This window comes from Styela clava, chromosome 12 (assembly GCF_964204865.1).
Source record: "Styela clava chromosome 12, kaStyClav1.hap1.2, whole genome shotgun sequence".
In the NCBI taxonomy this organism is placed as follows: Eukaryota; Metazoa; Chordata; class Ascidiacea; order Stolidobranchia; family Styelidae; genus Styela; species Styela clava.
This window is the reverse complement of record NC_135261.1, coordinates 13,760,449-13,785,282: the sequence shown is the minus strand read 5'-3', so window position 1 is coordinate 13,785,282 and position 24,834 is coordinate 13,760,449. Positions and strand designations below refer to the sequence as shown.

Sequence of the window (24,834 nt, the reverse complement as noted above, 5' to 3'; positions counted from 1 at the left end):
ACATCCAACCAATCCCAATCCAACAGTCACAAAACCACAAACAAACATCCCCGATAACCCACCGTAGACCAGAGGCACTCACACAGACACAAAACACCCAAAATCCAACCGAAACAACCACACTGTACCGGTACCAACCACAGCACACGCTAGCAGACTACACCCAGAAGACAGACCAACAGTGTCACAGCGTCCCCAGTGTCTTCAATATCAAATATGGAAAAATATCACATGACATCATTTAACACAGGGGTGTCAAACTCGCAGCCATATGGAACTTCCAATGCGGCCCTCGAACGCTCAACAAATATCGATATATTTTGTAAGGTTTTTTATCTATATTCTGAATGTAATACATTTTTCAAAACTTTCAAATCGAAATTGATCATCCACGTAGAACACGACAAATTACTGAAAGTAGTTTTGCAAAATTACAATTTTTTTGTTCTTGTTTTGACCTATGGCATTTTCTATAAAAATGGGAGTTGCAATATTTCTCAAAATTCGAAAGCACACTGTTTAATTTGTCACTTTTCTATCAGTACAATGAATAAATACAATATAAGTGGACAATATCAGAATAAGCCCAGCAGTCAATATGACAAATTTAAAGATCAACTTCGAAACATGAAACTGTTGCAGTTGAAAGCACAGCTAATCAGCAGCGAACTTGTCTTGTAAAAACAGTTGGAACAGTTGAAAATTTATCATTGACAAGAAATACAATTGCTACTTGAATTGATAAGATGTCCGCAAATTTAGAAGAACAAATCAAATTTGCCTCTTCTGACTCCGAATGTTTTTTCTTATCAATTGATGAATTGTGTGATATATCAGGCACTGCACAACTTGCGGTTTTTATTCGAGCTTGTGATGCTAAATTACAAATAAGGGAGAAATTTCTGAAATTAATCAAACATTCTCAACGATCCCAATTAACCGATGATCATGTGATCTCGTTAATAAGAGTTGGTAGCCTACTGTAAAATCTGTAAAATTTCAGCCTGATATTAGTAAGATGTTTAAGTTTATTCTGTATTTTTGTAAATTTTAGGTTATATATTAAGATTAAGTCATTTTTAGTATATGCATTTTTCTTTTTTAAAAATGTTTTGGATGTTTGTATATGAAAATTTATGATTTTTTTGTAATAAATAAAGTAAATTGCAATATTATTGAAATGCAAGAAATTAATATGCAAATGCCATTTGAAATTTAGGGAAAAAGCAAAACTTTATTTGGCTGTTTAATTACATCACAATATAAATCACAAAATACACCTATCTAAAAATATGCCCAAAGTATACATTATTAAAAATAAAAACTGCAATGCCGCCCTCGAATACACACGAGTTTGACCAAAGATTTTACATGGCACCCCTGATTTAACAGATATAACAAGGGTCGTCACACATGATTTATTATTTCATGAACACATGGATGATCTCATACATAGATCAATCATTATGTGACATATTCTATGCAATACCGGCTTTAATGAATATATTTAAATGTCTAAAATTCATGCATAAATATGATCAAATATTCATAGATAGATAGTGATTAGAAAAATGCCTGAACATCCACTTTTTTTTTTTTTTTTTGATTTCCTGTTTAATTTTTATATTTAAAAAAAAGAAATTCAATGTCTTGTTGTTGTTTTATTGTTATTAATATTATTATCCTTAGTGTGTCCAAGGCACCAAACATATGCGTTAAAATAAAATTTTGTCATTTATTGTTTCGTTGCTATTTTGCGTACCTGATACCAGGCTGTGTAGTCGAGAAAACTTTACATACGACTCTTTACTGCAAGACATTCAAAAAATGTTAATCAGTTTTCGACTCCAGTAATCCGATCCTTGTCACGTTCAAGCGGGGATTTTCTTCTTGTTTCGTATTGTGCAATCTTTGGTGTTGTGTTCATCTGTTCTTGTTTCGCAAGGATTTTGTTCCTTATTTCGGAGCATCGACAATCGACATCGTAACTTCGTATAGCGATTGCTCGACTGGTGAGTTGTCTGCCTCTCATTGCTCGGTAGTCGAGTTCACAATGTAGACTAATGTTATGTGTGTTACTGCAATGTATAAAGGTTTTATTATGTTTAAAAATACGCATTCGAAAATCCAATATCAACAAAATTCAAACGCACACAGTCCTATATCTGTATATACCGTACCGGTGACAATTTGACGTCGGCGGTCTAACATCACTGATGTTACCATAGACAGACCCAGTTTCCTCTGTCTGTCTGTAGACTGTATTCAGGTATTTGTGTAACATGGTCACTTATACACATAAAAATATTAATGTGTTTTTCTTGCCATTGGAGCCCTGAAAAGATTGAATTTACACTCATATACGGTAGTCTTATAACGTCACCATGGAAAAGGCGAACAACTCATCAGACATCTCCAATCTCTGTAGTCAGTTGCCTCTGCTGCTCTGTGAGTTGATCGTCAGCCTTCTAATCTACAGACAGACAGAGTTGGTGGCATTTCGAATCTAGCTAACTAAGTGTTTATGTAATGAAGACAGCTTTTATCTTGTTTATATCAGCATATACCAGTGTACACAAATATATTGAAAATGTTGAATGCCTCACAAGCAAAATTACAAATTGAACCCCTTGAAGATGGGAGTGGAGAAAATTGCTGTACGTTTGTTTTCTATGATGAAGATCACACACTTGGGAATGCTCTTCGATACATAATTATGAAAAATCCAGAAGTAGAATTTTGTGGATATTCTATTCCTCATCCAGCTGAGAATAAACTTAATTTAAGAATACAAACAAATGGTGTATCTCCTACTGATGTTCTTAGAAAAGGATTGGAAGAACTGCTGAACACTTCGGATCATGTTTTAAAAACCTTTGAAGATGCCATATTCAAATTTGAAAAAGATCAAGATTGATGAATCACTGATTTTGTGCTGTGGATACTAGTTTCTGAGATTCCTATTTCCAAAACGAATTAAGTATACTTAATCGGGGTGTAGAAATTCAGTTTGAAATCACTCTGTTTGACTTGATGCAGCTTTGAGTCATTGACTCGACTTGAGTTACTATTTATCAAAGACTTCATCAAAGAGATTCTTATGATCAGGAGTCAAGTGACTTATACCAGGGTGGTCCAAACCCAGGCCTGCGGGCCACATGTGGCACGCCGCTCCATTATCTGTGGCCCACGTCGCATTTGCGGGAGAGTAAACAAAAAATCCCATTTGGTGTAGTTTTAGCATAAAAATAACCAGAAAATGCCACAATGCTTGTTTGATATGCCCGCAAGTTGTGTTGGTGACATCTAAAACGACATTTTCTTCCTGTGACACTTTCTCCGTTATGAAGAGTTTGAAATCTTACACTAAATGTAGATATAGTAAGATTTTTGCAGGTTTTAGTGAGTTTTTTAGTGTTTTTTTCATGGGTTAGCTTGATGAATGACAAATAATGATCAAGTGTTTGGACAATGAAAATGTTTGTTTTATATTGCACTGTTTACCTATTATTAGCACTTTTGTGGCCCGCGATGCCGACAACCTTGGACCACCCTGACTTATACCCACACTGCCTGACTGTTGAGATATGGCTGCCTGGTTTGGATAAATACCCACGCTTACACAACTATCTATTGTTTGGGAAATTCAATCTGATTGAGTTGGTCCTTATCATGTATGACTTATTGTATCGGTGTGATGCAATTTTTGTGACTGCTATTAATTAATGAATATTGAAATGATTTCTTTTATCACTGATATGTGTCAATGGTATATGACCATAAAGTTATTATTATTTTTAGAAATGACATGATAGTACGTAGAGTTAAATCATTTATATGGCGATCATCATTCGGTATGCTGCAAAGCCAAGAGATGACAAGTTTAAAGCTGTCTCGCTTTTCTTCAAGTAACAGTGATATGGAAAACTTGACCAATGACATTATGAAATCAGTCGAAAATGAAAAATATAGACAAGACGGAGGAAGGATTTTGAAGAAGGAAAGTCTTGAAAAATTTGTGGAAATTTACAAAACCATGTCAGACTATGAAAAAAGAAATATATATTTATCTTTATTTAAAACATATGGATGTAACAGAGAATTACTCCAGAAGCAATGTGAGAGCTTGGCTAATTCATACAAGGATAAAGTAAGTGTTTTGCAACTGTTCATTCAAGTATTTTATTAGAATATCAATAAATAATATAGTATTGAGTATTACTTGCAGAACCAATAATTTAATAAATAATGTATAACCATGGAAAATGTTTTTCATAAATATGGTGTTGAAACTTGCCACTTGTCATTTAGTACGTAAAAGTGTATAGCAAGTTGTATTGTTGATATAATTTCTGCATATAAATATTTGTAGAGTTGTTTATTTATAAATAAGCAACCAAATAATAACTGCGTTCCTTTTTTTAAGAATGGAATATCAACACTACTCCGAAGTGAAAGGAAATTAAACCAATTATTGAAACCAACATATTATACGTTTCTCACTCAACTCGGCAGTCTAAATGACGGAGTGAAATTCTTGATTGACATGAGAAAAGATACAATTACTGAAGCCAGGAGAGGCGAAGGGCCAAGAGAGGAAGCAGATGCTGTCTTGTAAGAGACTATGTGATAACCAAATATCTCAATAAGTTTTTTCTATATTCTAAGGGTGCATTTATTAATTAATAACAACAGGATCAAGAAGTATTTGGAATTTCGCACTAATATTGGGCTATATACTTTTCAGTCTATAGGGGGCTTGGGAATTATTAAAATTGCACAGAGTGCACAAATTATAGGCAGCTTTGAATGAATGGTTGTTATTTCATCAAACAAATTCAATAAATAGGGTATAAATACCTGATGTGCTACCGATACACTCATGAAGTGGCTCAGCTATCTTAAACTGCAAATTAACTGTTGTTGATGATTGTTTTCCAGGCATTTGTCAGAAGATATCAAGGAAATACTGAGCCTGTGGTTTTCTGTAGGACTCCTTCAACTTCGTAGAATAACATGGGAAACTTCTGCTAACATACTTGAAAAGGTTTGTTTATTGTTGTTTGTGTTTCATATAAAGCAGATACTTGAGGTGGTATAGGCTTGTGCAGGGGTGGGCAAAATTACGGCCCACGGGCCAGACGACCCATAGAAGTGTTCCATCCGTCCCATTTCCATGAATTTCCATTGCCTACTAATTGCCCAGTTCTGGGCTAGTGAATGGAAATATCTCATGCATGACTTTAAATGACAAATTAACCCCTGTTTGAATGAAAACGTGTAGTAATGTCTATATGGTTTAGAAAGTACCCAATACATCTTTCGAAAATAAATTCATACAAGCTTTTCACTCTGAACGAGGCCGTGTACAAGCAGCATGTGACATCTAACGAGATGATCGGAGCTGTTAGTACGACATTGCCTGCCCAATTTGGGGTGAGGTGGGGGACATGAAATTTGAACCAGAGTATACGCTGTTGTGTCAAACAGTTAGGTCTAATGTTTCAATCAGTAGGCCATCGTGCCCACAAAGATTTCTATGATTTTAGTCCATCTTTGAAACTTTTTTAAATTCCAATTTTTCATTTTATCAGTTGGCAAAGCATGAAGCTGTACATACAGTTAGAAATTGGATGGACTTGAAACACAGACTGGGTCCCAATCGCCGTTGTTATTCATTTTTTCACGAAAGCATGCCGCATGAACCTATCATTGTTCTACATGTTGCGTTGACTCAAGATATATCTGATAACATTAAGGAAATATTAGATTACAGAGAGACTGAAAAGGGTAAGTGAACATTCCAAAATACTACACAGTTTGAAATTCAGTGTAGTTCTTCATCAGCTGAGAACAAGGATTGCGAACATTCAAATATTGTTTAATAAGGACTACTCAAATATATCTTTAAAATCTATCTTTTAGGTTATGATCCACAGGAAGCAAATTGTGCAATATTTTACTCAATCACTTCAACACAGAAGGGGCTTCAGGTAGTTTCTGATTATGTTGATATAAGCAGTAAACCTTGATTGCATTAGGCCTTGATCTATATTCTATACCTATCGGTATGGTTATTCATTGACCTAATTTCATCACAAGATTTGGAATCCAATGTTTTTTTAACTGGGAAATATAATGCATCTATATTCTGACGGTTATTGAGTGTGTAGGCCTACTAACTATCCTCATTTTAAATATTCTGATATGATTACATTACCCTTTGAGTGATGTATTGAAGCATTGTTCGATTTTCAAATCGTTTTCACTTCTTTTTGTTAAGGGAATTGAACTTGGTGCCTACCTGATACAAGCTGTAGTGGATCAGCTCAAATCTGAATTACCAGGCTTGGAAACGTTTTCAAGTCTCTCTCCAATTCCTGGTAAGTTGCGTTCATAGTCTGTCGAACATTGTACTCCCTAACTCCTAGCACATCATCAATACTTTATGATACAAAAATATAGTTTATTCTATGTGCAAATTCAGTAAAAATTATAGGTATAAAATGAACGAAAAAAGTCATTTTGGTAACAAATTTACAGCAATATAAGCGATTTCACAAAAATTTTTAATGATCAGGTTTTAGGAGATGGTTACTCAGTGGACTTAATGATGGATCATTGGCTATGCAATTAGAAGACTCTGATTTGGGTGACCTGGAATGTGTGAGAAGCCAATATGAGGATGCATCTGAAAACTTGAATGATTATCTCAAAGAATTGGTTACAGATACAAGAAAATTGAAGAACAAAAAGCATGATGTTCATGTAAGGAAACTTCTGACGAAATTGTGTGCAATCTACATATGCAAAATCAAACGACGTAGCTATGCTCTGGACCCGGTCACCAATTTTCATCTTAAAAATGGTGCTACAGTATGGAGGGTCAATTGGATGGCTGATGAAAGCCTATCTGGGATGCAACAGTCTTGCGGCCTCATGGTGAATTATCGCTATTTTTTAAATAAAATGGCAGATAATTCAAATGAATATATCACAAAGCAGACTATTGATATGTCTGAAAAAGTTCACAGATTGTTAAAAGATCACTTGTCCAGTCATTTGTAATTTTATGTTAATTTATATACATTCAACTGTGCAATAAATAAATGATAATTCAGTACTTTGTTTTGGAGTCGACAATCTTTCTTATTGATGGAAAGCATTCAACCAGATCCATAGCAATGGAATCTGAAATCGCTTGTGTGATACTTGCAACATGATCGAGCACTCTTGGCAAATTTGACTCTTGTGCTAGTCTCACTGTACCAGCTGAAAGATCAAATGGTGCAGCGTTTTGAAGCAAGTCTTGACAATAGAGATTCAGCGCTGATGATGACATTGTACCTTGCGCTGTTAAAGTACTATTCAGAATATTACGATAACCTGCAAGCATCAATTTGAGGTTCTTTCTTACTGTTGATGCCGTGTCTGAGATACTATCATATTTTAATCCTTCCCTTATACCTTTAGCAATATCAGATGAGTAGTGCAGTGCACCATAGGGACTATGAAATAACTTCCAACCGAAACCTATTGCTTCAATTCTTTTTTCAGTGAAGTCTTCTCCGGCACTGGTACCAATTCCTTGCACAAGTAAAAATTGTGCGAATGATGGCCAATCAAATTCATTCCATGTCTCCATGATCTTACTTTTTAATAAATCATCATTCGTTTTGTCAAAAATCTGAATACGTCTTGTGTATTCAGCGGCATCAATTCCATTTAGAAAGACCTGGCACAGAGGTGCGAATGGATCATGTTTCGTCAAAAATGTAGTGTCATCTGTCATTTCATTCACAAAATAAACATGGATTATCTTTTTAATTAGTACGTAACGCCAGTCCAGGGGCATAAGCAAATGTATCATAATGGGTTGTTGAGTATCAACAGTAGACACAAACTGGTTGTGAAACTCCGATGAAACAGCATTCAAATCATTAAGTTTCAAATTCACATCAGAAAAAAATGCTCTCACTGGCAAAATACCCTGAGTTTGTAAGTTTCCAAGGTTAATCAACAGTACTTTTGAAAACCTCAATATTCCATCATGTTTTTGAGCCGGTGAGCCCTTGATGAAACAGTATTCGTTGACAGTAATAGTTGATATATAGGGCGTCACTGATCCATACAGTAAAGCTTCATTTGAAATTGCTGTAAAGCATTTCAGCTCGAATGCACCAGCTGCTACAGCAGGTGTTCCTTTTCCTGACTGTGGAGGTATTATTGCTACACTAGAAGCCATAGTGCTAATTTGACGAAAACCAACTGAATTCAGGACAGAAACAGCGCTATATGTTCCATATGCAGACGCACCAGGAATGGAAAATAATTTCAACTTATCATCATAAGATTTTGGTTTGCCAAGCAATCTCCTAACAATGACTGAATTGTCTTCACGGAAAAGCTGAACTTTCAAAGAGGCTTGTCGCAGCAAGGTGACTAAGCTTGGGTAAGGATTTGCCGGAAGATTGTTTTTCATTATAAGCATATTATTCATGAAAGTTTTCCACACTTCATCAATCCTCACATCAATGCAGTATTGCATTCGAGCGGCATGCGGTGAAATTTGTGCAGGGGATGCCACATTTGTCAATGACAAGTCTAGTATTTTTTTATCGATGCTGGTGAATGAGGTAGTCTCGGTTTTATGTCGAAATTCATCCGATCGGAGATCAATGTTGAGATCTTGTCCAAAATCTACTTGCAAAACAGCATTTATTTGTGATTGTGCAGCTCGTATTTTGCCAAACTCTTCAAGTGAATCTTCAATTAAACAAAATGATATGGCTTTAATATAACCCTTCATAAAGCTCAAATATGGTTTTATTTTGTTGAACTTCTGATCATTTGCTAATTTGTCGATTTTTCCCAAATATGATCTTATCACAAGCCGTGCTGAGGCTTCAGCTGAAGACAATTCATGAGCAGTTTCATCAAAGAATTCATTAAGACAACTTTGACACTGTGAAAAAACATTTTGAAATATTTTTACATCAGAGTATAGAAACTTTGATGAAGCAATGTCATTTAATGTGGTTATTAAAGTGCTTATGTATTCCAATTTTTGGCCAAAGCCGCGTAAAACTCTATAAATTTGTATTGCTAGTGAATCTTCATTTTTTGTTGATGATGGTTTGTTCTGGTTTTGTACATGCTCCATAAGAAACTGATGATGTAGGATTTCAGTCAAGTTTGATTCAATTTGCTTTCCCGCGATTCTTTCCTGCCATATTTTTTGCACAGCATTGCATACATTCTGTGACAAAGGAGATCCAGCTGTAGAATACTTCTTAAATGCACTCAGATAAATCTCTGCATCAGATTTCTCGATAAATAAACCTTCATGAAGTGCTTGGTACTGCGCATTCGATATAAACAATGACATTTGTCCAGAATTCTTACTTTTCATCACTGTCATTAAGTTGTAGGATTTTTCAACTTTTATATAGTGGCCACTCAACTTTGAAATAGCATCTTTACTTGTTTGTGCTAGCAATTGTACAATAGTATCATGTTTCTTGAGCGCAGCTACGCCAATGGCTTGCACAAATTCATCTTTAGTTGATACATTGGCGGAAGATAATACTGATTGTATCTCGTCTGCACTCCATGTTTTTGTAACAAAAGTATCATCAGAAATTACCGGTACCTTCAAAGATATAATAAGGTGGTCTGTGTTTGAAGATATATGTTCAAGATCTAATAAAATTGCAAGACCAAGATTCTTTGCTGCAACTTGAAAATCGGTGGTTGTCACAAGAACTGAGACACTAACATCAAGTTTGAAACATTGGTCATGAAGTGACCCAGAGAAAATACAAGGACCAGTAATTGTTGGTAGAAGAGCCACATCATCACCAAATTTTTCACTAATTTTTGTTTGATCCACAGTGCAGGACTTGATAATGGACCTATAATCGTTTAAGATTTTGGGATTTGTACCACTCAAAACATGCTGCAGTCCCCATAATTTTGCTCCAGGCAATTTCACTCCACTCAAAATCCCAGTCCCTGTCAAGAATGTGGGGCACTGTTGTATTTTTCTTTGTACTGTTTGAAGCGTTTCTCTTCTAGTATGAAACTTTTCAGATAACTTTCGGAATCTCTTGATATACCCAGGATATGGATTATAAGGCAAAATATTGTTTTGGAGAAGAGCTGATGTAAATTTATTCATATTTGCATTTACACCAGTATCTCGTAAATACTGTCGTACAAGTCCAACAGATTGCATAATTTCTTTGTCTTTTAAAGGTGTGAGCACAGGTCTCTCATGAATCTCTTCCACGCTCACTGGTAACTGAACAGGGGATGCAGGTTCATCATCATTTTCCAATTGAATCGATGCAGCATCCTTTACTCCCTTTTTTTCTTTAGGCAGATCCAATGGATTCAAAAGTTTGTACCTGCCTGCCATTTTCTATATTTATAAGGTATGAATCATTTTTTAAATTCTGAATGAGAGAATTAAGCATATCAATCAAACAATATATAATTTAAGAAGGGTATAAAGTAGCAGCTCAATTACTCCACTTATATCACAAAAAACAAATTGACACAACCAAATCATAATATAGCAATGTATTGTAGAATGAATTATGCTTGTCTAAACAAATAAATCAATATTATTATCATATCCCATACAAAATACTTGTGGTATGGTAATAAAGCTTTAAGAACATAGAGCAGGGCTACTCAACTGGCGGACCGCGGTCTGAATCCGGACCTTTCGGGTATTCGATTCGAACCGCGCATAATTCCTCATTTTGAATCCTCAGCCCCACTTTTAAAATTTTCTTTATAAAATCACTTTTATAGATTTAAAAATATATATGAAAAGAACTACCTATAACGCCACAACAAACAAACTTGATTAGCTAATAATCATTAGTCAGCTGAGGAATTGCGTGTTTAAAGATGCCGAAATATAATTTCTGGAAAGTCCGGACCCAAATATTTTTGAAGTTTTGTTTGTATGCGCACCTTCGGTAATATATACTTGAGTAGCCCTGATATGAGTATGAACATATAAAATAGGATTATTCATAGCAAGGAGATTCAGATAATCTTTAATCATAGTCAAACTAGGCCTAAACTAGTTAGCATCTTGGCCTCAGGTTACCAAATGAAACCAGCGTCGGGTTGAAGAGAGACAAAAAACAACAGGAAATTTAAAAATAAGTTTTAGCAATAATATGATTGTAATATACAAGTGTTAATTGCATTGATATACCGCAACCAAATTATCTTGAACACGACTAGCTGTGGATGTTCAATAGAAAATTTGCTATAGTTAACCAAAAAGTCTTCCATTAAAGTTTTTGACCATTTAGCAACACGAGCTGGCTCTACAATTTTTTCAACAATGTCTACAAATAAGTCTCTCAGATCTTTAGTATGATATAGATCTGATGCAATTGTAGGAATAATACGACATAAAAGTTTGCAAGCTGCTTCAATACTTGAACCTCCTGCAGCAGAATTTTTTATTAAACACTCTTTACATTTATCCACAAGATCTCTATCAGATGCTAAAAACTTCACACCTCTGAGATCATGCAAAAATTCTCGATCTATATCTACGTTCATATCCAGAGTTTCAGACTCGGAATGACCATACGACCAATTTTCAATTAACACTTGCGAGCAAGTAATAAAATTATTAAGGGTCATATGACTCAGTTTTCGTTTTGTGCATTCAAATCTATGGTTTGCAAGAAACACAACAGTTGCATATGCCCATGATAAATCCTTGGGAAGCAAAAACTGTTTTCCTATATTTTCAACCAGTATTCCTGGTATTTCTTCAACAGCTTTAAAAACTCGCCTGCAGTTATCAAACTGTCTTATGCAGCTTCGTAAATTTATTCCAGTTTTATCTGCAATTTCATCCATGCTTTGATAAGTGTTTCGAGATAGTTTCTTTCCTAAAAGTTCACGTATGACAGTTTCATCAAATGTGTAATATCGTGTGATGAGTTCTCTCTGCATTTTTGGTGTCAGTTGGAAGGACATCTGATGACCAAGGCTAGAGGGTATCTTGAGATATTTTTCAAGTAATCCCAATGTTCGATATTGATCCAGAACATCGCTCAGAACTAAATCTGCAGTTACTGACTTTCCCTTTATCTTATGCTGCTTCACAGCATCTGTTGCAGAAACCCTGCGGAGCCATAAATCATATACATCCATATCAATAACAGTGTTATTGCCAACAAATATATCAATCTCTGGCTGAATCTCCATAATTTTAATCTAAATGACAATGAGTTACCTACTGTCAAACTATGCAAACAGAAGATCAATGCCATTTACATTGTACAAAATGCATATCAATCTGTCGATAGGCGATAGCTGGGTGAAAATCTAGATATCGAAATAATGCTAAAAAAAATTTTAAAATGGCCAATTTATTGTACTGGTGCAAATGTTGCCATATTGCTTATTGAATTGATAGGAACATTAGAAATACCACACGATACTGTTAGGGTACGGTACCTGTTTGGGGATAAATTCGTTATTACAGGTAAAATACATTAAAAAGACTGGAAATTGCTAATTTCCAATTTCTCCGAATTCATGAATTGGATCGATATAGCCTAGGGCCCGTTGTAATTAGACAAACAGATGACAACCAAAAATATAATTGGATCGATAACATATGGTAATTAGTATTCCAAACCCTAATGGAATCGATATCACCATACGCACATACGTCTGTACGTATAAATATGGTTTCAATTGGATATTTGAAAGAGAGGTACCGTTGAAAGGTCTTGTATTAGGAGTCGAATCGTCGTGATAAGTGCCGTCTCGTCTCTCGATGTTCTAATGTTGTATTCATCGTCTGTATTCCGTGTATATCCACAATATTAAACTCATCTACAACGTTCAACGTGTTCTTAATTGGCTAAAATGGTGACAACGTGTTCTTTATTGGCTAAACCTGCACTCTTCTTGAAAATTGAAACGATGCCAGTTATTGATATATTATCATTAATTTGATGATAAGCAGTGATATATACGACAGACCTATATCAGTTTTTTCAGACTTAATGATAAAAGGGAAACCAAATTCGAACCAAACAGCATCCGCATTCCAACAACTTCTTTTATTTTCGATTCTTGCGTTTGAAAAATCCCCAAATTATGGACAGGGAAATCCCCTACTTGCCAAGAGTTTGGAGTTTAGCAGGTGTCATATATATAATCGTTAGTTGTTTTTGAATGTTTAATTCAAAAAAATTGTTCGTTATAAAGATACAGAAAGTGACGAGACAAAAAACAGAAAAGTCTAAACTCATTAAGCGGTAACAATGGGAATGTTGGGAATTGCGGGAAATTTCACCAAAAAGCGGGAACGACGTGAAATCGCTCTATTCAACGGGTAATATACATTATAGTTAAAGTATGCGCAGACGATATTGCACTAAAAAGTAACAGCAACGGGAAATAGACATATGTGTGTGGAAGTACGAAAAATTGCACTCGGAAACGGGAACTATGAAAAATTTCACAAAAAGCGAAAACGACCGGAAATCGTTCTATGAAACGGCAAATATACATTTTAGAGTATGTTTAGCAAAACTGCACTGAAAAGAGAGAGCAAAATATACACATGGATTTGAAAGTACGAGAAATTGCACTAAAAAGCGGGAACTACAGCAATGACGGAAACTACAGAAAATTTTACTAGAAAGCGAGAATGGCGGGAAATCGCTCTATGGAATGGGAATGACGGAAACTACAGAAAATTTTACTATAAAGCGAGAATGGCGGGAAATCGCTCTATGGAATGGGAAATTTTCATTTTAGATAATGTGTAGGAGAAATTGCACTAAAAGGAGAGCAACGTGAAATATACACGCGAATGTGAAAGTACGGGATACTTCAAAAACACCTAAATACACTATTTTTTCACTCTTTCCGCCATTTCTCACTACTTTCATATTTTATTGCAATTTTCTGTTCAAAAACCGCCTTTTCCCACAATTTCTCAATACTTCCACATTTTAATGCAATTTTTTGTATGAAAACCTTTGGATACATATTTCCTGTTTTTCCGCAATTTTCTTTCTCGCCTGCCGCCTTTCTCACTACTTCCACATTTTGTTGCAATTTTCTGTATAAAAACCTCTAAATGCATATTTTCTGTTTTTTTCGACTCTTTCCGCAATTTCCTGTATAAAAATACTTAAATATATATTCCCTGTTTTTCAGAGATTTCTTTCCTCTTTCCGCAATTTCAATTTCAACATTTTTTTGCAATTTTTACACGAAACCCCTAAATACATATACTGTATACTGTTTTCAGCGATTTCCTTGCTCTTCTCGCATTTGCCGTCATTTCTGAATAGGGGCCTACTTTAATATTTATTTGCAATTTTTCGTATAAAAAAACCTAAATACACATTTCATGCTTTCTAACCAATTTTCTTACTTTTTCCGATCTTTCCGCCATTCTCAAATCTTCAGAATTTTATTGCAATTATTTATATGAAAACACCTAATCATAGATTTCCTTATTTTCCTTGTCTCCCAACATTTCCTAATAATTCTGCGTTTCATTCAATTTCTCCCTACAAAATACCTAGATAAATATTTCTGCAAATTCCACGTTATGACCGTTTTTTTAGGGAAATTTTCTGTAGTTTCAGTTCATTAGTAAACTTTTCGCTAGCCTATGTCCCGCGTTTTAGTGAAATATCCCGTATTTCACGCTTTAAAGCTTCCTGCTTTTTATTGAAGTTTCCCGTGGTCCCCTGAATACATATTTCCTGTTTTTCTGTGATTTTTACCTTCTTCCCGTCTTTTCTCAAAATTTCTCAATACTTATACTATTTTTCAGACTCTCAATATCCCTGCGGACCCCTGTGTAGTCGTCACGGAGTGACGTAAGTAACAGTGGATATAGAGGACTTGCACGGGTCACGTGACCTTGTTTACTGGACGGCAATAAAACAAAAACGTCCATTTGGCTCCTGTCAGTTGCAAGTCGGGTTATACGTTTCCGTTTTGTTTGGCTGTTGAAAATGGTTATTTCGTATTGTTCCGCTGGCTGTACGTATAGTATAGACAACGAAATGGATCTTCAGTTATATTCCACTGTTTTCAAAAGATCCGGAACGTCGCGCAATGTGGATATCATCTATTGGCAGGACTGCTTGGTGTCAAGTCCAGAAGCCATCTCACTTGTGTTTCACTGTTTGCGGACAACACTTCGTTGATGGTAAGTCATAATGTGCCGTTAGCAATTTTTTTGAATATTCATAAGCTCCCTCATTTCAATGGAAAGCAGATGACAAACTACTGTTATTGGTAGGCGTAGGCCTACTTGCAGAGTTGCAGACTTGACTCGTGTAAGATATTAATCAATAATTGCCATAAGGTATTGTTTCCCTAGTTAGCAGGTAATCTATTAGTAAGAGTGAAAAGTTGAATAGATAACTAAAGTTTAACGCCAGTGCTAATGCAAAAAATAACCAGAATTCAATTGAATTCTCCATCTAAGAATACGCTCGCCACCGCATCTCTGATCCCCCTGGGAGTTTCACAGGTTCCAATCCCATGCGGGGATAGTTATGTGTGAGGGGATTGCAGCTCTCCTCCCACTGAGGGTGGTTTACACGACCGCTGGTCGATTACGACATCCCCCACCATCAAGTCCATGCTTCTAAATCAAATAACTGGCTAACTAATCCCGACATAGAATGGTAATCGTACGATGTTGCACCTTGCAATCTGTCCCCAACCACAGATAAATTCTATCCTAAAAACTACCCACATTGGTAGGCATAGTTGCGTTTTAAATTGAAAGAAATCTTCATTAATGGTCAGAAGGTGTTGTCTGATTGTTTTGTTAGTTCGCAGGTAATTTATTACTGATCTGATACACAAACTTGGCACTGTCAAATGATGATTAGTGTTTAATTTATTTTCAGGAAAAAGGGAAGATAACCCATTATCAGCTGCTTATATGTCCCATCGATATTTGAATTTTCGCCAGCCCCAGAGAGGAAGAGAATAGTTAGAAAAAGGGGGATTTTGAAGAAAGGAAAAAGGCAGGACCATTTCAATAAATTCTGTTAAATTGTATGTGTTGCAATATTAATTTGCAGTTGTTAGCATAAACATTTAATGTGTCTTTCGACTAGACCTACCACACTTTAAAAAAAGCCGCCTACACCCCTTTTCACTAGAACCATAATACTGTAAAATATTTGATAGAAATTACCCCCGAGGCATCATATCTTCCATTTGAAAGGGCTGTGGAGGCAGATACATTTTTTACTCTAAATTATGGAATGTTACTTCCAGGTTATCTTATCCTTGCTTATAGATATCTTGAGGTTAGTGACTCCAACTGACCCATGCATGCCACACTGAAAATTCTCTTGTGTAGCCATAAAATAATAAGGCTGTTGGAGCCTTCAGACCTTGAAAACAGTCGAATCTGAGCACGATGGATTCATGTGAAACACGTAATATGCATTTAGAGGCAAAAATATCCCATCCTGAGCAGCACCGATCCACAACCTCCTGCCTATGGAATCAAAACATTAGACAAATTGGTGTACTGTGCGCATTCACAAATCTTTGCGAATCAATTGTGCCTTTTGACTAAAGAAAATTTAGCATTGAAATGGTCAATCTCAATATCAACCTAGTATCTGCAGATAAAACCAATTTTTTTTAAAAATACATTTTTGATGTGCTTTATTTTTCAAATATAATTTATAATTACTGTAAAGTGTGTGATACATTTGGTACCATGAATACCATTTGCAAATTAGCTTGGATTACACCCCTTTCAAATAAAAGTTTAGACTCTTAAGTCATATCTCATAATATTCTTTGAACAAAAGGTTGCGGCTAGCCGGCTACCCATCAGAATTTCCTTCCAGATCACAAAGTCGCAATATTACGCCTCGGTAAGTTTCATTGGCAACTGTATCTTGTTGTAGTATCGGTGTCCAACGTTAGACTAAAACCTTCACTACCAGACCCACCGAAACATTTTTTTTTTCTTGATAGGGTCGTCTTGAAGTTGCTTTCGTTAAAGCACAATGGACACTTTATCTCCACCAATCCACAGTAATCACAAGTTACTTTGTCATTACGATAAGCATCAATAAATGGATACTGAGGATGTATTATCAAGTCACGCAAGCTGAGGTCTTGTGCCACTGTGGTCTTGTTGCAACTTATACTTTGCCATCCATCTATTCCATTGTCGCACCCATATCTGTAAGATAATGGATACAGATAGAGTTTTCATAAAATCTAACGATCAAGGAGTGTGAAATTTAAGTCCATATCCCACCACAGCCACTAGTCGTAAATGAATTTGATTCCGGGTAGCATATCTTTTTTACCAATGACAATAAAAAGACATTTTGGATCAGTTGTACAAGCACCATTAGGATAGGATTTATCTGGGGAGGAGCCAGTTATTTGTTTTCAGAAGCATGGACTTGGATGGTGGGGAATGGTCGTAACCGATCAGCGGTCATGTGAACCACCCTCGGTGGGAGTAGAGCTGCAATCCTCTCGCACATAACTATCCGCGCGTGGGATTGAAACCTGTGAAACTACCAGGGTGATCAGAGAGGCGGTGGCGAGCGTATTCCTAGATGGCGAATCAATTGAATTCTGGTTATTTTTTGCATGACCACTGGTGTTAAACTTTAGTTATCTATTCAACCTTTCACACTTAGTAATAGATTACCTGCTAGTTAGGGAAACAATACCTTATAGCAATTGATTATTAATTCCTTACTGTCTCACACAAGTCAAGTCTGCAACTGCAAGTAGGCCCACGCCTAAGCCTACTAATAACAGTAGTTTGTCATCTGCTTTCCATTGAAATGAGGGAGCTTGTGAATATTTGAAAAAATTGATAACGGCACACTATCACCACATTATCACTCACCATCAACGAAGTGCTGTCCGCAAACAGTGAAACACAAGTAATATGGCTTCTGGACTTGACACCAAGCAGTTCTGCCAATAGGCAATAGATGATATCCACATTGCGCGACGTTCCGGATCTTTTGAAATCAGTGGAATATAAATGAAGATCCATTTCGTTGTCTATACTATACGTACAGCTAACGGAACAATACGAAATAACCATTTTCAACAGCCAAACAAAACGGAAACGTATAATCCGACTTGCAACTGACAGGAGCCAAATGGACGTGTTTGTTTTATTGCCGTTCAGTAACAAAGTCACGTGACCCGTGCAAGTCCTCTATATGTTAAATGTACATTTTTCAGTCGCTCAATATCACTGCGGACCCCCTATGTAGTCGTCGCGGACCCCAGTTTGGGAAAACCTGCTCTAGGTTGACGTAACTGAAGTATTCAGTGATAAGGATAAGATAGGATATACATATTTATCCCGGGGGAGAGGAAAGCCGATAAGACGACTTATCCCTATGGCGAACCACGGCCTCTCGTCCGGTTACCATTCCAAGTCGGGTATGGGATTAGTTTTACTGTATTGTTTGTTTTCGGAAGCATGGAATTGATGGTGGAGGAAGCCGTAACCGACCAGCGGTTACGTGAACCACCCAATGACGGCGAGGAGTCCATCCTCTCGCATCTAACCATCCCTGCATGGGATTCAAACCTGCGAACCCACGCAGAGTAATTAGAGGTGCGGTGGCGAGCGTATTCCTAACGCTTAGCCCGTTGAGCCACACCGCCGCGCCTGATGAGGAAATAAAATTAATAGCCTTCTAACGACAGCATAAACTTTCCAATTATCAATTGGCCTGTAGTTGAAGATATTAACAAGAACATAATTGAAAAAACAAAAGCATATGTACATTTCGTGTCCAAAAATAAACTAATATAATCCCGGTTACCGAAATCTTGCAAAAAAAAATCAATGTTCGTGACGTCATCACCGAGTGGATCCGAGTTGGACTCCGACTCCGACCAATGTGACGTCATTACCGATTGTATCCGAGTTGGACTCACCTCCGACCAAGAAATAGCAAAGTTCAGCAGTTGCAGAGTTCTGGAGTTAGTACCGGTACCGGTATAGTTTGGAGACATTTTTACGTTACTGCTGTGCTGTGGTGTCGTAGTGGCGTAATTTCTGAATGCCATAGGTCAAGTGGGGGTTAGGAATAACATATGCAAAAATGGTTGCACAACGCCGAATAGCGAATATAATGTAACTTACGGCTTTAATTTATACCGGTACCGGTACCAGTACCGGTATTGCCTTTGCAGCTTTGGGTCTCATGTAGTTTCGTACCTAACATACTTCTAGTGGGCGTAGCATGACACTTTTTGTCTTGTGAAGGAAACACCGTAACTGCTTAAATACCCCCAAACACAAATGTGGTGGGAAAATGACTGCTGTAAGGCGCGGCGGTGTGGCTCAACGGGCTAAGCGTTAGAAATACGCTCGCCACCGCACCTTTACTTACTCTGCGTGGATTCGCAGGTTCGAATCCCATTCAGGGATGGTTATGTGCGAGAGGATTGCTGGACTCCTCGCCGTCGTTGGGTGGTTCACGTAACCGCTGGTTCGGTTACGGCTTCCTCCACCACCAAGTCCATGCTTCCGAAAACAAACAATATAACTAATCCCATACCCGACTTGGAATGGTAACCGGACGAGAGGCTGTGGTTCGCCATATGGATAAGCCGTCTTATCGGCTTTCCTCTCCCCCGGGATAAATATGTAAATCTTATCTAAGTGCTTCAATAACGTCAAACAAAAATGTGATTTGAAAATACAACCCAAATTTTCATTTTTTTCTAAAAATAAAAGTCTGGCTTGCACGAATACCGTATGCTTACCGCATGGCATGGGACAAAGGGAGGCGGACAACTCAACTCACAAGACAACAGATGAGTCGTCCATCTTTTTGCATTTTCGACGGCGACACTTTAAGACAATACGGGTGTAATTTCGACCTTTTACATTAAAATCTTGAATCACATTTTTTTGTAACTAACAGTTGAGGTTGCGTTAAACTAACTACCTTTCCTTGCTCCTTATGCCTTTGCGCAGGTGGATCCGTATGCGTATTACGCAAGGATGCTGTAGCAAGAGAACATTACATTTCATTGTCACATTTTTTGGGGGTGTAATTTGAGCAGTTACACTGTTACAGCGTTCATTTCATATTACATTTTTGTAAGGCGATATTTAAATATGTAAATCTTATCCTACTGTCATAAGCAGTTACGGCGTTTAGCCTACTTTAGTACCAGTGTATTTATATATCGTACTGTCTGACTTTATATAATGAATATGAGAACTGCATTTTTTTTGACTAATATATACATACAGACATACCGTACGGTACCGGTGTTTTTTGAAACTGTGTACAAGTGTCATAGGTCGAAATATTGCTGTATTGCAGCGACTTTGTAATTTCATTTTTCAATGACAGAATGATATGAAGTACTGAATATATTCTGTATAATTTATTACTACAAAACAAGAAGATGAGCGTTGCTAATTATATGACATCTGCACTGGATCATTCGCAAATCCTCATTGGTGTCAAATATGCTGCAAACATAAACACAGCATCAGTACAGTTTGTCTTGAAGAAATTGGAACTTTACAAATCTCTTGTGATAAATGATGCTGGGTACACAATTAACATTCGATTTGATGATAATGCATCCCCACAAAATAGCCATTGGGGTCCATTACAGGCACATAGACAAGTGTGTGGAATTGTATTTATTGGAGAAGCTATTAATCCAATGGAAGCAGCTTTAATCCTGGATAAATTTAATAAACTGAAAGAGGAGTACAGTCCAGGATTATTGCATTCTAGGTGTATTATCTTTGGAATAGACACAACCATTCGTCCCCACAGTCAAGATGTTTTTCAATTTTCATCTCACAATGCATGGAAATCTGTGGATTATGATATCAAACAGTTTGTCACAGCAATTTTTTATGAGCTGGAATCAAAACGTTTGCGAATGGCTCAAGAAAGAAGTGGAAAACCAATGCTTATAGCCACTCCGTTTGAAAATCCAGATGAAAAAAATGAGTCTGACAGTAAAGTGATGCGCAAAAAATGTTCTGGTCGTCACTATAAGCATCTTGCTGACGTTAACTTGCTGGTGGGACAAATATCTGAAGCATTACAATGTTATCACAGTGCACTTGACATATTGATTCCAATTAATGATACAGTTTGGGTAGGAAGTGCTTTGGAAGGTTTGTGTGTGGTTTCAGCCCTGGTGCATTTTGCTAGTCTGAAAACTGAGAAATCTTCTGTGAATTTCACCCTTGACCCCCGAAATCTTTCTAAAAAGCCAATATCGTCTTTTGCAGCACCTGATGTTAAAAAGCTTTGTATTTCGTCAATGAAAGATTTAGTGGATCGATACAGAGAAGCTATTATTCATTATAGCAGATATAAAAACTTGGCTGTTATTGAAATGGAAGCTTGTATCAAAGCAACAAAAGTATTTGCTGAGGCTAAAAGCTTTTTAGAAGCTTCAGAATTCATTCAAAATGCTGTTTACATCACACTCAATGTTTCAGATACCGAAAGATTACAACGATACAGTGTGATGGCTGATTTATATAAAAGTATAGGATTTTACAGAAAATCTGCATTTTACAAACGAGTGGCTGCGATGCAATGTGTAGCACATCATATCAAAGAACCTGATTGGAAACTTTGCAACAGACTTTTATTGAACACAATATCATGTCCGACTAAACACTCTATCATCTCCCCATACCTTAAAAACAGACATGGATGGCCAAGTATTAGTCTTAGAATATTACATGAACTTGTATATTCTTTGGAAAAAATTAATAATCATAGTCTTGCACTTCGTTATTTGCTTTATTTGATTTTGAATATGTTTCCTTATTTGTCTGAAACTGATGAAAAGGCAACTTGCTCTGCATTGGAAAATTATGTCAAGAAAAATATTAGTGTACTCGATAGCACATCACCTGAACTCAACTTCTATGTTTTACCAGTCATAACTAAGATTTCTCCTTTATTTGAAGATGATGGAATGAGACCAACAAAGTCTAAAACTGAATCTGATGCTCAAAGTGTTTTTATTTACACACCAACGATTAGACAGTCACAAACACACGAGCTTAAAAAAATTTGTTTTAGATGGTGTGTAAACACAATGTTCGAGATTATAGTACATGTATTTAATCCACTTTCTCATTGCAGTATCAAGATATCAGAATTTTCGCTGATTCTTGATTCAAACAGTTCAGCTATAGATTGTCAACCACAGACTTTTAACATTGCGCCGCAATCATCCTTTGAAGTCGGGATTAAAGTAACTCCAGTAGAATTAGGTACAGTCACTATTATTGGATATGCATTTTCAATGTATGGAGTTTATGCAAAATGTTACTTCAACAAAAATGATAACATTGAAACAACTGAAGTACAGATTCAAGTTATTGGTGACTTGCCGTTACTAAAGTGCATCAAGGATGACAAATGTAAAGAAGAGGAAGGGAAGCCTTTAATTGTATATTATTTTGGTGAAAAGACAAACTTACCATTCCATCTTACCAACATTGGAAAACAACCAATTTGTGATTGGAATATTTTAATTAAAACTAAACACAACATGCAAGACATATTAATAAATGTTGATGACAATATTAAGCAAGTATCACTCCCTCCTGGGAAAACTGTTCAGATTCCTGTGCACATTGAACCAAAAACTACTGTTTTGGAAATTGAGAAGTGTCAAGAATTTTTGTGTGTGGCTACGATAAAGTATGCAGGAAATTTGGGTAAAGATATATGGTGGCGATGTACAGAAATTGAAATGGTTATAAAAACTGATGTCAGTATTGTAGTTGAAGCTATTGAAGTAAAGAGCCTAGAGTCAAAATCTTGTGATTATTGTCTTGTGTGCTTGCATCTAAAAAATACATTGCAATATGATGCAGAGATTCATTTCAAATCTTTTGATGGTGAAGGTGGTTGCAATGACAATATGATACCAATTGAGTGTGATGAGGGAAAAGTTTGTCAAGTTCAAATGCAAAAAATGGATCTACCATCAAGTGGCATTATTGATGAACTATGTATTCTTCACATTAAAAAAATGCTGGATTTGTCTTGGAAAGTAAAACACGATGGCAATGAATTTGAACATGGAGGAAACATCCATCTTCCCAGTTTACTTTCATATGAAAGCTCTTGTAAAATGATAAACTGTCCAATTGAATGCTCCCTTTTATATGGCAACGATTCAATAACAAGTTCCCTCAGTGCTTTTATTACCACAAACAGTGTAAACTATGTAACTTTTGAATTCCATAACAAATCAAACATTTGTCAGACCTTGGAGGTGTCGTTGGATGTTTTTCAAGATCAACGAAATGGATATGTTGAGCGGAATCTTGAAGACTGTGTCATGTTCGTTGGATGTACCCGAGCCACTATTCAAGTAAAAAAGTCGGAAACTGTATACTTTGAATGTGGTGTACTGTTCATCAGGAGTGGTTCTTTTGATTTTAGAGCCGCTATTTCATTACAATTATGTGACAAAGTCGGTTATAAAGATCATACACAAAAATCACTAAAATGTGTTTCTCCAGTTCTTACTTTTGTTGTGCAATAATCGTTATTATTATTATTAAATTATACAAGTTTCAATGATTTAAAACTTGCAATTCATTATATCTGGCTGTTAGGTTCCATGGTTGGGTGATGTTGCGGCGTTATTTTCCAGCCATTTTCACAATTAAGTAATTCGTACTATTTCAACTTAAACCCGGAATGCATTCCGCAGTCGCCTTCGTTTAAAGACTCAATAATTATAAAACGAAAAGACTTTTTGGGTGGGAATTCAAATGATTTTTTTTCATTATAAAAAAAGATTTGCTATCTGTCTTGACGCATCGTGCCATGCGTTGGAAATGCGCTCGCCACTGAACCACTGATTACCCCGCTTGGGTTCGAAATACCGTAGGGACAATTGTGTGCGAGAGGATTGATGGACTCTTCACCGCCATGGAGTGTTTCACGTAACTGCTTCTCGGTTACGTCTTCCCCCGCCACCAAAACCCGTCCAAAACAAATAACTGACCAACTAGTCAGACACCCGACCTGTTAACCGGACGAGAGGCCGTGGTTCGTCATATGATTAATCCGTCTTGTCGGGTTTCCTTGTAAACCCTAACTTTGTATTAGAAATCATCTCTTCAATCAATTTTATTTGGTCACTCTGATACAAACAAAACAACAACAAAGGGACAAACAAAATACATAGGACCTGGATCTCTTCTAGGAATAAGTTTGAAAATTCATAAAAATGACTTTATTTTTCGTCCCAAATATGGTTATCGTTCAAGATGGTACCTATAAAATTAAATACGATTGAATAAATGGATTTCTCTACATTTGAAAATCCACACTACTGGTAATTTTCTGTGACAGATTGCATACCCGTACCATTTCGTGTCCAAATATTTGAGCATCAATATCTTTGTTCGAATTGGAGGTTTGTTTATATATACACACTTTTTAAACACATACCTTCTCAATAAAATACTGTTATCAAAAGTTTTGCTAACGAATATTCCATATTAAAGAGAGAGAGAGAGTGATATTTTCTTTTTACACCAACCAAAAGGCAGTCATCTTAAGAATAATAGCAATTGATAAATGTGTGGGGTATAGATAGGAGAGAGTATTACGATTATATGGTTTTCAAAAAATTTAAAAAGCCACTGTCAAATCGTAAAGTCAAATGAATACTTTCAATCGGGTAAATGACAATTGTGTAATTTTGGGGGGCTCCCAAGTGTCTTTCGAGATGTGTTGGTTTGTCCCTCAG

General features: G+C 36.3%; 5 protein-coding genes and 2 long non-coding RNA genes across 7 annotated transcripts; 4 read left to right on the top strand and 3 right to left on the bottom strand.

Annotated features, from left to right (window-relative positions):
• Positions 1 to 1,871: 1,871 nt before the first annotated feature.
• Positions 1,872 to 3,179, top strand: LOC120330421 (DNA-directed RNA polymerases I and III subunit RPAC2-like). Its single transcript, XM_078118431.1, has 2 exons — positions 1,872 to 2,012; positions 2,561 to 3,179. The coding sequence occupies exon 2, from the start codon at positions 2,591 to 2,593 to the stop codon at positions 2,915 to 2,917; it is 327 nt and encodes a 108-aa protein (XP_077974557.1). The 5' UTR covers positions 1,872 to 2,012; positions 2,561 to 2,590; the 3' UTR covers positions 2,918 to 3,179.
• A 622-nt stretch (positions 3,180 to 3,801) lies between these two features.
• Positions 3,802 to 7,144, top strand: LOC120329686 (malonyl-CoA decarboxylase, mitochondrial-like). Its single transcript, XM_039396431.2, has 7 exons — positions 3,802 to 4,150; positions 4,427 to 4,614; positions 4,942 to 5,047; positions 5,595 to 5,790; positions 5,926 to 5,993; positions 6,284 to 6,383; positions 6,581 to 7,144. Exons 1-7 carry the CDS (start codon positions 3,809 to 3,811, stop codon positions 7,066 to 7,068), a joined length of 1,488 nt encoding a protein of 495 aa, XP_039252365.2. The 5' UTR covers positions 3,802 to 3,808; the 3' UTR covers positions 7,069 to 7,144.
• LOC120329685 (uncharacterized) lies at positions 6,884 to 10,527 on the bottom strand. The gene has a single exon (XM_039396430.2). The coding sequence runs from the start codon at positions 10,418 to 10,420 to the stop codon at positions 7,118 to 7,120; it is 3,303 nt and encodes a 1,100-aa protein (XP_039252364.2). The 5' UTR covers positions 10,421 to 10,527; the 3' UTR covers positions 6,884 to 7,117.
• On the bottom strand, positions 10,456 to 13,722 carry LOC120329623 (acidic fibroblast growth factor intracellular-binding protein B-like). Its single transcript, XM_078118430.1, has 2 exons — positions 12,768 to 13,722; positions 10,456 to 12,258 (listed from the first exon to the last, which is right to left on the bottom strand). The coding sequence occupies exon 2, from the start codon at positions 12,247 to 12,249 to the stop codon at positions 11,188 to 11,190; it is 1,062 nt and encodes a 353-aa protein (XP_077974556.1). The 5' UTR covers positions 12,250 to 12,258; positions 12,768 to 13,722; the 3' UTR covers positions 10,456 to 11,187.
• Positions 13,723 to 14,949: 1,227 nt separating this feature from the next.
• On the top strand, positions 14,950 to 16,053 carry LOC144430412 (uncharacterized). Its single transcript, XR_013479527.1, has 2 exons — positions 14,950 to 15,232; positions 15,945 to 16,053. It is a non-coding gene; the product is annotated as an uncharacterized LOC144430412 (long non-coding RNA).
• Positions 16,054 to 16,092: 39 nt separating this feature from the next.
• LOC144430766 (uncharacterized) lies at positions 16,093 to 18,141 on the bottom strand. The gene is made up of 2 exons (XR_013479710.1): positions 17,936 to 18,141; positions 16,093 to 17,248 (listed from the first exon to the last, which is right to left on the bottom strand). It is a non-coding gene; the product is annotated as an uncharacterized LOC144430766 (long non-coding RNA).
• Positions 18,142 to 19,214: 1,073 nt separating this feature from the next.
• Positions 19,215 to 24,481, top strand: LOC120329448 (trafficking protein particle complex subunit 9-like). The gene has a single exon (XM_039396075.2). The coding sequence runs from the start codon at positions 20,479 to 20,481 to the stop codon at positions 23,614 to 23,616; it is 3,138 nt and encodes a 1,045-aa protein (XP_039252009.2). The 5' UTR covers positions 19,215 to 20,478; the 3' UTR covers positions 23,617 to 24,481.
• Positions 24,482 to 24,834: the final 353 nt, after the last annotated feature.